Below are 13696 nucleotides of genomic sequence, written 5' to 3'. Positions count from 1 at the left end.
TGAGAGGGCAGAGTCTCGAGGTTGAGAGCAGAAGGGACCTGGACTAAGGTGTAGGGGTCAGAGGGTCATGAGCTGGGCCTCTGGAACATTCCAAATGTATTAAATGGAAGAGAAGCACCCAGGTTGTGGGGGCACTGGCGCTACTGTGGTCTCTTGAGAATCCTTCACTCTTCTGACTCTGCCAGGGAACAGAAGACCTTGAAGATAATTTTTGCAGCTTTCTACGTGTCCTGAGACTATTCAGTTTTAGATCGATGCCCACAGATGGAAGTGGGTGCGATGTTACCTGAAATTGATCTTTTACAAGATATTAAAAAGGTCATGGACAGAGAAGTGTGGTTTTATGTGACAGGAGTCACGTGGCCAGTGTCTCCTGCTCGGGTCCCAGCATCCACAGAACAATACCCAACAAGAACTACCAGTGAGGGTGGAGGGCAGATAATGCTCATGCTGGGATGAATTAGGGAAAAAAATTGTGTCTTTCCTCTCCACCTGGACCCAGAATTCCTCAGCCATGTGGTTGGCATGCAATTGACCAATTTCCAAGTCCAGGGTCAGGGACTGTGTTGTCTAAACCAAATCAGACCATCTTGTCTCTGTTTGCCACGGTGGTATAGGGGGGACGGTGTGAGTGATCGTGTCTGGTCATCCTGAAGGCCGGGGTTCCTGACCAATGGGCCAGGGAGGGAGAGTCTCTAATTCGGGAGGGTTTGCTGAGTGGATGGATGCCTGAGACCACAAAGGCATTCTGTCCCCAAGTGAGAAATCAGGCCGGGACACCGTATTTTGGTTTGTTTGTCATCTCCTCTCCCGGACAGTGTCATCTCCATGAGTGTGGGATACTTCCTGTCTCTTCTGGAGTGTATTCTTAGCTCCTAGACTCAAGTCAGGCACATAGTAGGTGTACAGTAACTGGTGTGGATGCACATCATCTGCATAGAGACTCTCCTGAGTCAGACACAAGAGGACTCTGGGTTCTGGGTTTTGTTTTGTTTTGAACCCTTGATACAGACTCAACTGTGTCCCCTCAAAATCCTACATAGAACTCTTAACTCCCAATGTGATAGTCTCGGGAGACTAGGTCTAAAGGAGGTAACTAAGGTTAAGGAGCTCAGGCGGGTGGCGCCCAATCAGAAGGGCTGGTGTCTTTATGAGAAGAGGAGGAGAAACCAGGGGTGAGCGCACACAGAGAGAAGGCTGTGTGAGGACTCGGGGAGAATGCAGCCGTCTGCCAGCCAAGGAGCGAGGCCTCGGGAGAGACCCACCTGCCCACACGTCTGCCTTGGACTTTGAGAATGCAGAACTGTGGGAACATACGTTTCTGTTAGTTAAGGTTCCCGTCTGGGTATTGTGTTATGACAGCCCCGGCTCCAAAACACCTCTCATGGACTCTGTCCCTAGGTCCACCCGCCCCACATCCAGGAACTTCAGGTCACTTAAGAAAATCACACAATGTGGACAGATTTAGCAGACAGGTTTGCTGGCGTGGGTTTCAGACCTCAGATTTTCCAAACAGAAAAAATAACATGCTTTCCTGTAAGAAGAGTAGGGCTGCTCAGGGAAGCCCCGTTGCAGGGGGTCAGCAGGTTTTTGTCTCACTTCCCCACAGGCCTGGAGCACTGTGTGAGCACTGAGACTGCTGTCATATGTCTGGCAGTAATAATCGGCCTCGTCCTCAGCCTGGAGCCCACTGATGGTCAGGGAAGCTGAGCTGCCAGACGTGGAGCCAGAGAATCGGTCAGGGACCCCAGAGGGTCGTTTGTTATTATCATAGATGAGGGTTTTGGGGGCTGTTCCTGGGAGCTGTTGGTACCAGCCCACGTAGTTACCAATCCCGATGTTGGAGCTGCTTCCAGTGCAGGAGATGGTGACACTCTGTCCCGGGGCCCCAGACACTGAGGACGGCTGGGTCAGCACAGACTGGGCCCAGGATCCTGGAAGAGAGAGACACAGAGATGGTGATGCTGGGTCTAGAGACAAGAGGAGGGAGCAGGGTCCCGTGTGGCCTCCCTAGGTCCCCTCCACTGTCCCTGTATCCGGTCACCTGTGCAGTGAGTGAGGAGGATGAGGAGGAGAGGGGACCAGGCCATGATCACCGTGTCCTGCCCTATTTGACCCCACGGCTGAAGCAGAGCTTCCCCTAAGTCTCTCTCTCCCTTTTTCAAGCTTTGACAGAGGGAGGGTCCCCTCATGCAAATGAGACCCCCAGCTTTCTGATCCCTCACTGGGCCCTTGTTCAGACCCTTCTCACTGACGGTGTAAGGGGTAGGCAGGAGCAGGGCTGTGTGGGGCCTGTGGGGTGAGGTTGTCACAGCTGCAAGCCCTGAATAGGGGACTCTAGGGAGTGCCAGGTGGTTTGTCTCAGCTGCGGTCCCCCAGACTCCACAGAAACAGTCACTGAGAGCCCCCTGGTGCCCAGTCTGAGATGCATCACTCTGTGACATGGTGACTAGAGCCCATCAGAAACAGGTCCTGCTCCCTAAGGCTCTGTTCACCTCTCCCTGACTAAGGGCCAGGCCTTGTGTCCCCTTATGTGGCCTCCCATCCCCTGAGGGCAGTCTCTGTGCTCTACTCAGAGTCCTCAGGGTGAGTCTGACCACAGGTTCCTTAGCTGTTCGGTGGTCAGGACAGAGGTGGTGTGTCTTATACAAACTCCTCATGGATCAGGACAATACAGAGCAGTGACCGTCCCCGTGGAGGCGAGTCCCCTTCTGTGCGGGACGCGGTTCTTCCCTTCTGTGTGATTCCTCCTTGTTAGATCGAGCCGTGTGTCTCCAGCACACGAACTGCTGGTTCCGTGTCCCCCCCAGGGACTCACGGCACTTTGTTTTACACTTGCTCCTTGATCAAGCTTCACCTGGCAACCGGTCTCCTTGTTAGTGTGTGAACTGCATAAAACACGGCACACGAGTCTGTGTCGTATGTGTATGAGAGTCAGGTCTCTGCATTTCTGAATCAGGCTCACGCTGATCTCAGCCTCCAGGACACAGAAGAGGAGGGTGACCGTGACAGCACCACCTGGGACCGGGACCCCTGCCATGGGGATTCTCAGCAATGACCCTGAGGTGACCTGGGGGAGCACTTGCTTGGTGATGAGACCAGAAGGGACCAGAATCAGTATATGTGGCCAGGGGTTCACGAGCTGGGCTTCTGGGACGGTCCCCCCTGAGGGACGGGCAGATGGAAGAGAGGTGCTCAGGTGAGGGTGGACAATGGTGTCACTGCAGCTAATAAACCTGTTGCACCCATGTTGCTCCCCGTGGCAGAAGGCGGCCAGACGTGGAAGTTACGCTGCATTCGACCTTTTCTGAGACTACTGAATTTTAGATCATGGCCTCACTGATGGAAGTGTGTGGACTTTTTCGGAGGCTGATCTTTTGCAGAACAATGCAATGGTCAGGGAGGCAGATCTGGGATTTTGTGAGACAGGCGCCAGCTGGCCTGCGTGCCCTGCTCAGCTCCCAGTGTCCACAGTACCACACCCAGCATGAACTGAGGAAGAGGCTGGAGGGCAGAGCGATGCACATGGAGGGGCCAGTTAGGGAAACCGTCTTTCCTCTTCTCTCCTCTGTGGACCCATATCTCTCAGCCATGTGGTCAGCATGTGATGGACCCCGCTACAGCTACAGAGACAGACCTTGTTTTACCCAGACCATTGAGATAGTCCCTGGTCAATGACCGTGCCACGGAAGACGCTGTGAGTGACCCGGTCTGGTGCTCGTGAAGGCCAGGGCTCCAGATCAATAGGTCAGGAGGCTGAGTCTCTCTCACCTGGAAGGGTTGTTTGGGGGATGAGATGCCCATGACTGCACGGGCATTTAGTTCCCAGGAAGGAAATCACTCTGGTGACATGGGTACCATAAAGAAGGGACATCTCAAATAAAGCTCAGAGAAGAAGGGGGAAAACCCAGCAAGATCCTCTACTTGTCATCTGGAAAAGAAACATTCCTGGGTCACCACTGATCAAGAAGGGAGACTGAGGTCAAGGTTTACATCACAGACATGACCTTGGGTCCTAAACCTCACATCCTGACCCGTGAGCCTTCTTCAAGGAGGGGCAGCTACTCACCTCCCACCCTGTTCCCAAGGACCAGCTCTAAGCCTTTTCCCACCCCCCATTCTCTCCCTCTTCCCTCCAAAACCACGCAGAATGGGACCTTTCTTCTCTACCTCACCTGCACCATCCCTTACCCAGGACTCGAGCTTCATCTTTGTACCAAATCCACAGAACACTCAAGGTCCCTGACTATATTCCCACGTCCCCCTCATTCATCCTCTGCAGCAGCTGGACTTCGGAGACTTAATCAGATTCTGTATCTTTCTTGTCACATCATCTAGGTTTCCGGCCCTGACCTGAGCCCAACATGTAGCAAGTGCTCAATAAATGGTGTAGACGGGTGGGCCCCTGAATAGTCAGCTCTCCTGAGTGAGACACAGCTGGACTCTGTCCCTGGTTCTGTCCTGACTCATCATGGATTCTTCCCAGGGCAGCTGCCTCTGACATTGGGGACTGTCTACTGGGTGTGAGACAATCAGATCACGTGCTGCTGCCAAGGACAGGATTTGGTGGCCTAAACTGAGAGCACAGGGCTATATGTGCTAAATTATGTTCCCTGAAATGAGAGTGAGTTCCTGGATTTGACTAAATAAACAAACAAACAGGGATGTGTAAACTCTAAACTTCGGCATGGTCACAGATTGACCAAGTATCCGGGAGAGATTGGAGCATTTTCCATGTTGGCCTGTCCCAGAAATCTTCTCCTCTCAGACCAGACCAACCTGACCACACCCAGCACCCTGGAAGGGCCATCTGATTTTGCACGTGGATCTCTGTGATGCCACCATCCACAGCAGGAGAATGAGTAAGTCCCTCCATGGTGTTGGGGACTGAGACATTAATTGTCTCTACACAATGAATGGCCTCCTGGCTGCTAAATGTAGGATGTGATCACATTTCTTATGTTGCCAGGTGTGTCTGAATGACCTGACAGTTTGTTTTGCTTCTGCCATGACTGTGAGGTCATCGAAAGTATAGGACCATCTTAAATCAAGTTTGAGTGGAAAATACTACTGGGTACCCTGCCGGTTCATACTGACAATAATTCTACATGAATTACCTTACAGGCCGCCTTATTTTACTGCTGTTGCTGTTGTCATTGTCATGAGGGACTCCTGTTAGATCCCCACCGCCATTCCTCCCATACTGACATGGGATGTCTCTCTGGCCACTAGAATTTAACGATGTCAGAGAAAAGTGTCCTCTCCTCCTGATTACCACTCTGGGCTTTCATTTGTCTTTCATTGCTAATCTGAAGGTTCATGCTGTCATCTTTTGAATCCATGATAAGTTTTTGATTCTTTTTCCTTATTTAGTCTAATTTTAAACTTGTTTTATTCTTAGGATTGAGAACTAAGCCGTTAGTATAAACATTTTTTTCCCGTCCTAACTTAGTGGCCTCCAAGGTCTATTACTCATCCCACACTGAGCCCACAGTGATTAACTTTATTGGTAAATACACCAATATTGTCACTGAAGGAACAACCGAGCTTTCTGGAAACTTTCCTTTAATATTGGGGTTCTCAGACGTAATAAGATTTGGGTCATACAGTCTGGACTCCAGTCACTGAGATGTGTTCAAACATCTTCCTACCTGAAAAAGGGTGTGAACACAATCAGGGTCTGTGGCATTAAACTGGGGAGGGTGAGCAGGTGATGGGCGTGAGAGCCACATCCTTAATGGGAAGGGGTCCTTTCAACTCCAGGATGGAAACTCTGGAGAAAAAAAAGAAACCCCACTTAGCAAAGATTCTGGAGCTCAGGGAATGATCAGCAAAGCCTGGGTGAAGCTCATGGGAAACATAGAGGAGGAGCAGAAGGGACCCAGGTCCCTTGGGTCACACAGGCTGGACTTCCGTTCTCCATGTCATGTCCACCCAGCATTGTTGGAGATATAGAGCATGTACAGGTCCCAGGCAGGGACAGGAGAGTGATGGGTCTGACTGAGGAGTGGAGGGCAGATTTATCACATGACCCCACAAACAGGAGATCCTCGAGCATTGGAGTTGTTCTCAGCTCTGTAACCGTGATCATCAGCCTCGTCCTCAGGCTGGAGCCCAGAGTGGTCAGTGAGGTTCTGGTAACAAACCTGGGGCAGGAGATTCAGGCTCAGTCACACCCCTGGAAGGTCCCTCACTGCTGTCCGAGGTCGCAAATGTGAAGGCTCTGCCTGGGAGCCTGTGGGACCGTTGGTATGGTGACTCTCAAGATGTCTGCTTACCCCTGTGCAGGAGAAGGTGACTTCGGATCTGAGATTATCAAGAGCCTCACAGTAGGAGTGACACAGGTGGGAAGTTCCTGCTCTTGTTGTCCCAGAGGCCACCCCACACCCTATATTGTTGGAAAACTCCAGTGGGATCTGAGGATACAGGAGGGCACAGTCGGTGCCTGTGAGCTCAGGAGAACCACTCGCAGGAGTCTTCACGGTCCCCAGTGGTGTCACTGTAGGAGCACGTCATCCATGGACCAACATCACTCCATTCCCTGGAGCAGAGTAAGCAGCTGTTTCCCAGTGGCTGTGTGGCACCCCACCCACTCACGGCCCATAAAGATGGTTCCTCAGACTCCAGTTTTCCCCTTTGCTGACTCCCCACCTTGAAACCGACTCTGCATGCTCAGGTGTCGGGCCAGCTTTCTGTAAGTCAGTCCTCCTGGGCCTGGGTCCTCACCATCATCTCACATCTCAGTGCATCGTCTCTTGAACACTCTGTCCCTCGGTCAGCCCTGAACTCAGGAGCCCGGGTGGGATGGGGACATTTCTGCTGTGACCCCTGAGAGAGCAGAGTCCATGCTGTGGAAAAGGATCTATGTGCTGGGATGTTCCTGGGCTCTGATGAAAGTGAATCTTGGGACAGGTGCATCTTCCTTATTTCAGGATAGAAGGGCAGCTCCTCAGGCCCTACTTTTGTCACATGAACAACTGGCTAACCTTTCTGTGTCATCACAGATTATTTTGGTTTTATTTTTCCTGAAAAATCAGAAATGTTGAAATGGATAGTAAAACATTATGACCAGGAAGGGTTCCTGAAAAATCAGAAATGAAAAATGGATAGTAAAACATTATGACCAGGAAAGGTTCAAAGTAGAGGCTACAAAGGCCCGAGTTTTTAAAAGACTTTTAATTGTTCAGAACAAAGGCCTGAGCAGCCTGAGGTTTTTGTCCCACTTCCCCATCTGCACGTGTCATGGTGCGAGCACCACTGTGCCAGACTGAACAGTAATAGTCGGCCTCGTCCTCAGGCTGGGCCCCCGTGATGGTGAGGGCGGCTTTGTTCCCAGAGATGGATCCCGAGAGGCGACCAGGGATCCCAGAGGGGCGGCTGTTTGTGTCGTAGATAAGTGTGCGGGGAGCCCGGCCTGGGGTCTGCTGGTACCAACCGGGATAGTTACTGGTGGAGACTGAGCCAGAGCTAAGGCCACAGGTGAGTGTGACCGTCCCTCCTGTAGACACTGAGAGTGATGGCTCCTGGGTCACCACAGTCTGAGAATTCGCCCCTAAAAACAACAGGAGAGACGCGATCAGCCTCAGACCCTCCTTTTATGTGCCCCCCGAGGAAACAGAGTCTATTCTCCTGACCTGAGCTATACGCGAGGAGCCCCAGCAGAAGCAACATCCAGGCCATGGTGGGGACACTCACAGGTCACGGGCTCCTCAGGCTCCTGGGCTGGAGTGTGGTGTCCTCGGGCCTTTTTATGTTTCCCAGACCCATTAGGAGGAGAAGGTGCCTCATGCAAATCAGCTTCTTCTGTCTTCCTGAATGATGCCTGAGACACTGAGAAAGATCGGTTGAGGTTTTTCACCAAATCAGCATCCTCATGTCCCTGGTGACAGCAGTCCCAAATTTCATCTCTGGAAATGCCAGGGCTCAACGATGAGATGGGTCTGTTCACATTCTGGCCCCATCGATCTAGCTCATGCCAAATCGAACCACATTTCTGGGAACATTTCATCCTCCTCCGTGAAATTCCTTCTCATCTTCTTTGACAGAGATTTGCAGTCACTCCTCCCTCCAGCAGTGAGTCCACTGGGAAATCACAGAGTTTATGTCCCGGTGTGAAGATACAGGGTCTTTCCACCCCCGGTGTTAGTTTTATGGGGACCAGAGTTCAGTGTGCTGTCACCAAGAGCTGCAGTGTCAGGCTTAAAAATGTAAGCTCTAAAAAAAACCATCTATGCTATGGATGAACTTGAAAATAAAGAGTTTTTGAGGAGAATGGCTCAACTGTCATCATAAAATTATGATTTTCTTCACAACATTAGCTGTAACAAAATAGGAACACATATCCCATTATGAGAAATGGAAACAGCGCTGCGTGTAAACGAGGTGCTGAGAACACCATGGAACATTCTAAAACTCCCTTTCTCTTCACCTCCTGCTGTGGAGCAGAAGGAATGGGAAGGGTGAGAAGGGGTTTGGGGTGTCAGGGGGACGGGCAGGAGGATAAAATGTCTGTAGTCTTTGGTGACAATGAGACACGCAATTGGTGTTTTTCAAACTGTGAAATAAAGCTGCGATTTATGATATTCATTTTGGAATCGCTAGTAAATTGTCTGTGTATTAAACTTGCGTTGTTATTTTCCTTTCTCTTCATATGGGTTCGAAAGTCACAACTCATATCATAGAACAATATTCACAATAAATTACTTTTCCTATTATACAAATACATAATCTGATAGTGTAGATAAATACAGGTATTTTCACATGTCTCAAATATGGAGATGAGGACTAACTATGAACACACAAGGAAAAGAAATAAATGGAAAACTGAAAACCAACAATATCAGTTTAGGGTGGTCCATCTAAAATATGAAATCAATGACAACTTACAGAAGAGGAAGAAATAACAACTGAAATGGGGACACAGACAGGACTAACACACTCATGACACATCTCGCCATGAATCCACTGGGAGTCCTGTGAGCAGCAGGGCTCCCTGAGGTTTGCTACGTACACACTGTCTCAGGCGTTCTCTAGGCACCGTGGGTCCCATTAGTTTCCCCCCTGGGGCAGATCTGGGTGAGGATTAGGAGCCAGTGTGGAATGGAGGGGTTGACAGGCTGGATAAGGGAGACACAGCCAGGGCCCCAGGAGCCCCTCACATGCAGGAAGGAGACAGAGCAGCGCCCCCTGGGGGTCCTGAGTGACACTGCCTGACTCAGGGAGGAGCTTCCTCTGGGAGGAGCTTTTCTCTCTGAGGGAACATGCTGATGCGGGCTGACCACCACCTCTTCACGTCTGCTGTCCCCCAGAATGCAGGCGCATGGACCCTAGTCTCAGCCCAAATCCTCCCTGAGGGCTAAGGTGAATTTTTCTTCTGATACAATGGATTCTTCTTGTTCTTATGTCGAGTCCTTTGTGCAATGATCAGCTATGAATATAATGTGTTTAGACTATAATTTTTAATCCTGATATTCTTCATAATAAATTGGATTCCACGTTTTTTCTAAAATAAGAAAAGGAGTTCAGGCTTCATGCCTGCTAATTTGATATGTATTTTAAATCATTTTTAACCAAAGACTTAGGCACTGCTGATGGCAGAGCCAGCACCCTCTGACCCAGGACCCGGTTGGGAATTAGCCTCTGGTAGAGAATAGATAACAACCACCTGTGCCCAGATGCCAGGAGTAAAAGGCCGTGCAAATGCCCTTCCTCCCCAGTGTCCTTTCCCTGTCCCCTAAAGAAAACTCCTGTCCAATGAGTGAGGAGGAGAAGAGAGGAATCTGGGCCATGGGGGAGAAACCCCAGAGCTCTGTTTGCTGAGGCCTAATTTTTGGCATTGAGACACCCCCTCCCCAGGCGTCTCCTATCCTGTGTCCAGGTAGCACTGTAGGTCAAGTTTCTCAAGCAAATTTATTTCCGTTGTGCGACTGTGCATTGACCTTTGCCTGTAAATCAGGTCTGGACAATGACTTCATGTGAGGAGGATGATACATGAGGAAAATGTGTGTGTCAGAGCCGAGTGCTCATGTGGTTCCCAGTGGCCCAGGTGCAGGAAAGTCACACTTCAGCGGGGACAATGCCTGCTCAAGTGTGTAGAACCAGTGGAGCATTCTCCCAGCCTGCCTGGCCCAGACCCTGAGCGCTCAGGACCGGTCCACCTGCGCCCCCTGCTGGTCTCCAAACTCAGTCCTCAGCCCATTCCATCCACCTGGCTCTCCTGGAAGGGCTTATGAATTCTGCAGGTGCATCTTCCTCATGTCGCTTCCCAGAGCAGTAGAAAGAGACGACGACCGTGTGCAGTCTGGGGCGAAGACGTTCCGTTCTCAGGTCCCTAACGACCTGCAGACAGATAAGTGGATGCATCTGTTACCAGATGTTTCAGGATTTCCTGATACTTGATTATGCTTCTGCCTTGGCCCTGATTCATTATGAGCGCATGAGGACCTTGAACTAAGAGCCAGGCTTAAAGTTCTCCAGGAACCCCGCTTGCTCCTACCTGGTCATAATTCTCCTTGGGTGACCCTTGCAGGGGGAAATATTTGATGGCGGTGGTGGTTGTTGTTTTGTTGTTATTGTTGTAGTCGTTGTTGTAAGGGGCACCTGACAGGTTCCCACTCACATTACACGTGTGTTTGTAATGAGAGCAAAATGTCCTCAGGGAAAATGTGTCTTTTTCTTTGATTACTTCTGTAGGTTCTCAGGTGCCCTTGGAAATGACCCTGACAGTACGTTTTATTTTGACTCTGATATATTTAAGCTTCTTTTACTCTAGGTCTGTAATTTTTCCCATCTGCGGATTGAGAGGGAGAGAACATTACTGTGAACATAACTCCTATTCTTTATAGCGGTTCTTCCTCCATTTCTGGCCTAGGAAACTCTCAGGATGTGTCCCAGTCTGCCTCGGGCCTGCTCATGTCCATTTGTTAAGAAATCTATGGATTTAATGGAGGTGGGATTGATAAGGATTAGGTCTAAAATACTGACAGCTACTAAATCTCATCCCAGACAGAGAACCGGAGAGGTTGCAAAACTACGAGAAGTCCCGGGTTGAAGTGGGGAGAGTGAGCCGCTGAGGGTCTGAGAGTCGCGCCCTTAATGGGGGGCGTCTCCCGGGGCCTAGGGGACAGGATCCCCTCAGAGGGTGATCTCAAGAGAGAGACTCTGCCTTTCCTGACATTTCGTGGCTCAGGGAATGAGCAGCAAAGCCTGGCCAGGAGCAGGGAGGAACATGCACGGGCTGGACAGGAGGACACAGGGGGCTCCTAGGTTATAGATGCTCACATTCTGCTTTCCTTGTCACTCAATCCAACAATTCTAAAGGAAATTTTGGACTCAGGGGGACAAGAAGAGGACCACCAGGCATGGGTGGAGTGCAGACATGGAAAAGTAATCATCGCTTTCAGTTCTTGACAAAGACCTGAGATTGAATTACATGGGTTCCTTGTGGTCAGATCCTGAGCTGGGTTTTGGCATCAGCCTCCTATTGACCCTTCCATTGATTATCCAGAAGAAATCTGTGCCATCAGGCGAAAGGTTCCACCTGTGGATAGGTGACCAGGCTGAGAACATGCTGTGAAATATAGTTCATCCTTCCTCAAAGCCTCAGACCCTTGGAAACTCTTTAGATCCTCAAAGCCTGGTGACCATTTTAGCAGGAGAGTCAGCCCTGATGTGAAGTTAGATGCAGGAAGGGACCAGAGTGTGAAGATCCCACAGGAGGAGAGGGAGGACGGAGACTCCATTCCTCTGGGGTCTGGAGCACTGTGCCAGGATCACCCACGTCTGGTCCTAATGAACAGCCTCTTCTTAGGACAGGATCGAGGGCCCCTCAGAATCAATTTCTTGCCAGCGAATTTTTTCACGTGGCTCTAAGACAGAACTCAAGGTATCACGTCTCTGGGGCTCCTCCCTGGATGTGCTGTTGCTGGGCCGTACTGTGCTTCTCCATGAAGCTGCTTTTTGTGCAGTTGACGATGTTATTCCTGAGACCCAACCCCACACCATGGATGGATGTGTCAGCACACCCTGGGTGCAGGAGGCTAAACAATCTAAAATATCCAGGGAGGAGAGATTTTGGGTCTCTGCTCATTTTATCCTCAGCCTAACAGACTTGAGCATCCAGAGCATAGAATGTGGGTTTGCCAGAGAAGTTGGTAAATGAAGAGGAATTGCAAAAGAATAAAGCCACCAAGTATGGGAGCCCCGGCATCTGAACACAAACTGAGAAGGAAGCCCCTCTATCCTCGTGTGAGGTGAGGTGATAAACTATTAGGAAACGAGCTACACACCCATTTCTCACATCCGCACTTGATCACATGAGCAGACACTCGGTGCTCCCGTGAGCACTGCTGCAGGGGAGACGACTGTGGGTCTGGGGTGCTGACTCTCATCTCCCGGGCCTGGTGCAGTGAGGAGGACGGGGACCTCGCATGGTGGTGGTCAGTGATGTTTGGCTCCATCCTCAGGTTGTAACGAGGAGCTTCTACTGTAGGTGACAACAAAGAGAAGCAAAGTTCCAGAGGACATCGCTGTTTCAATGTGTGCAGAGCTTTGATGATGTGAAGAGACTCTGATTCTGATGTGTCAGAATCACACTGTTCTAGCCACCGTCATAGCTATTCCCAGGGCAGTAGTTGTTCTCTTTCTGTCCTAGGTTCCAGTCCCCTAAAGAAGGTGAATCTGCAAGGAGAGAGACAAGGACCTATGAGGACAGGACAGTGTCCACTCAGCAGGAGGTGGCAGAGCTGGGGAAGGATGCTGCATGAGCATGAACGTCAGGAGCCTTCACCTGTGTGGCTAAGATCACAGAAGAAAGGGGCGTCCAGCACGTGGTGTGGACAACCCACAGCCCTGTTCCCTGGGCCCCAGAACTGAGGCCCAGATGCCTCACATCTCTTTCTCTGCTCCAACCACATCGGCCTCTTTGTCTTTCTGTCCCCTTTCTCGGTCCTGTCCTGTGGAATAATCTATGGTAAGTTTTGGAGGAGGGAGAGTCTATGTCCTGGATACACCAAGGCCCTGAGAGAGAAGTAGAGGTCAGGGAATTCGAGATTGCTCAGCAGGCATGGCTTCCCACGATATCCACACTCACAAGATCAGGCAAGGGACACCCCGTGTGTGGCAGGGACATTACCAAGGGCTTTCTGAGACAGACTGAGGCAGCTATCGGAGGACACTCGTTTACTGAGAAGGGTCTTCACATTGTCTTCCCAGGAATTACGGACACAGTTTCCATTTCTAATACAGTCGGAGTCAGAGCCCCTGAAATCATATCGTACACTTTTCCATACAGAGCTTTTGGGGTCTTCATTCTCCTTGAACAGGGTGCAAGTCACAGGGTCCTTCACTGGGATGAGGTTACATTCACAGACATGTCACCGCAGTGCACATTACAGGTGACAGCACACACTCAGCACTCAGGAATACTCAGCCCAGGCCGGCTGCACCCACACTCTGCCCGTCACCCCTCAGGGCAGCGTCTCCCCTCCTGCTCTGTGCCCCTCAGTGACCAAAGCTGCTGTCTCTGCTGCACCTTGATGTGTCTCCTGTGACTTCTCATCTCCCTCCTTCCCCTCCCTGTCCTCAGACTCAGACAGGTCATGTGGACACGGCTGAAATTCCTATCACAGATTTTCTTAGATTTTCTCATATTATATTCTGAAATCCAAGACCAGTTCAAGTATATTACACCCAGAGT

At 50.5% G+C, this 13696-nt stretch overlaps 2 gene segments (V, D, J or C); both read right to left on the bottom strand.

Annotated features, from left to right (window-relative positions):
- Positions 1-1599: 1599 nt before the first annotated feature.
- On the bottom strand, positions 1600-2090 carry LOC120598283 (immunoglobulin lambda variable 1-40-like; the record flags this gene model as incomplete). The annotated part of the segment is given in 2 exon segments: positions 1600-1934; positions 2045-2090. Coding segments are annotated over 2 exon segments (381 nt in total), but the record flags the coding sequence as incomplete, so codon positions are not given.
- Positions 2091-6023: 3933 nt separating this feature from the next.
- Positions 6024-7713, bottom strand: LOC120598281 (immunoglobulin lambda variable 8-61-like). The segment is given in 3 exon segments: positions 6024-6146; positions 7224-7552; positions 7635-7713. Coding segments are annotated over 3 exon segments (498 nt in total).
- Positions 7714-13696: the final 5983 nt, after the last annotated feature.

This window comes from Pteropus medius, unplaced genomic scaffold (genome assembly GCF_902729225.1).
Source record: "Pteropus medius unplaced genomic scaffold, Ma_sr-lr_union100, whole genome shotgun sequence".
Classification (NCBI taxonomy): Eukaryota; Metazoa; Chordata; class Mammalia; order Chiroptera; family Pteropodidae; genus Pteropus; species Pteropus medius.
Note: the sequence above shows the minus strand (reverse complement) of the source record. Positions and strands in the feature narration are given on the sequence as shown.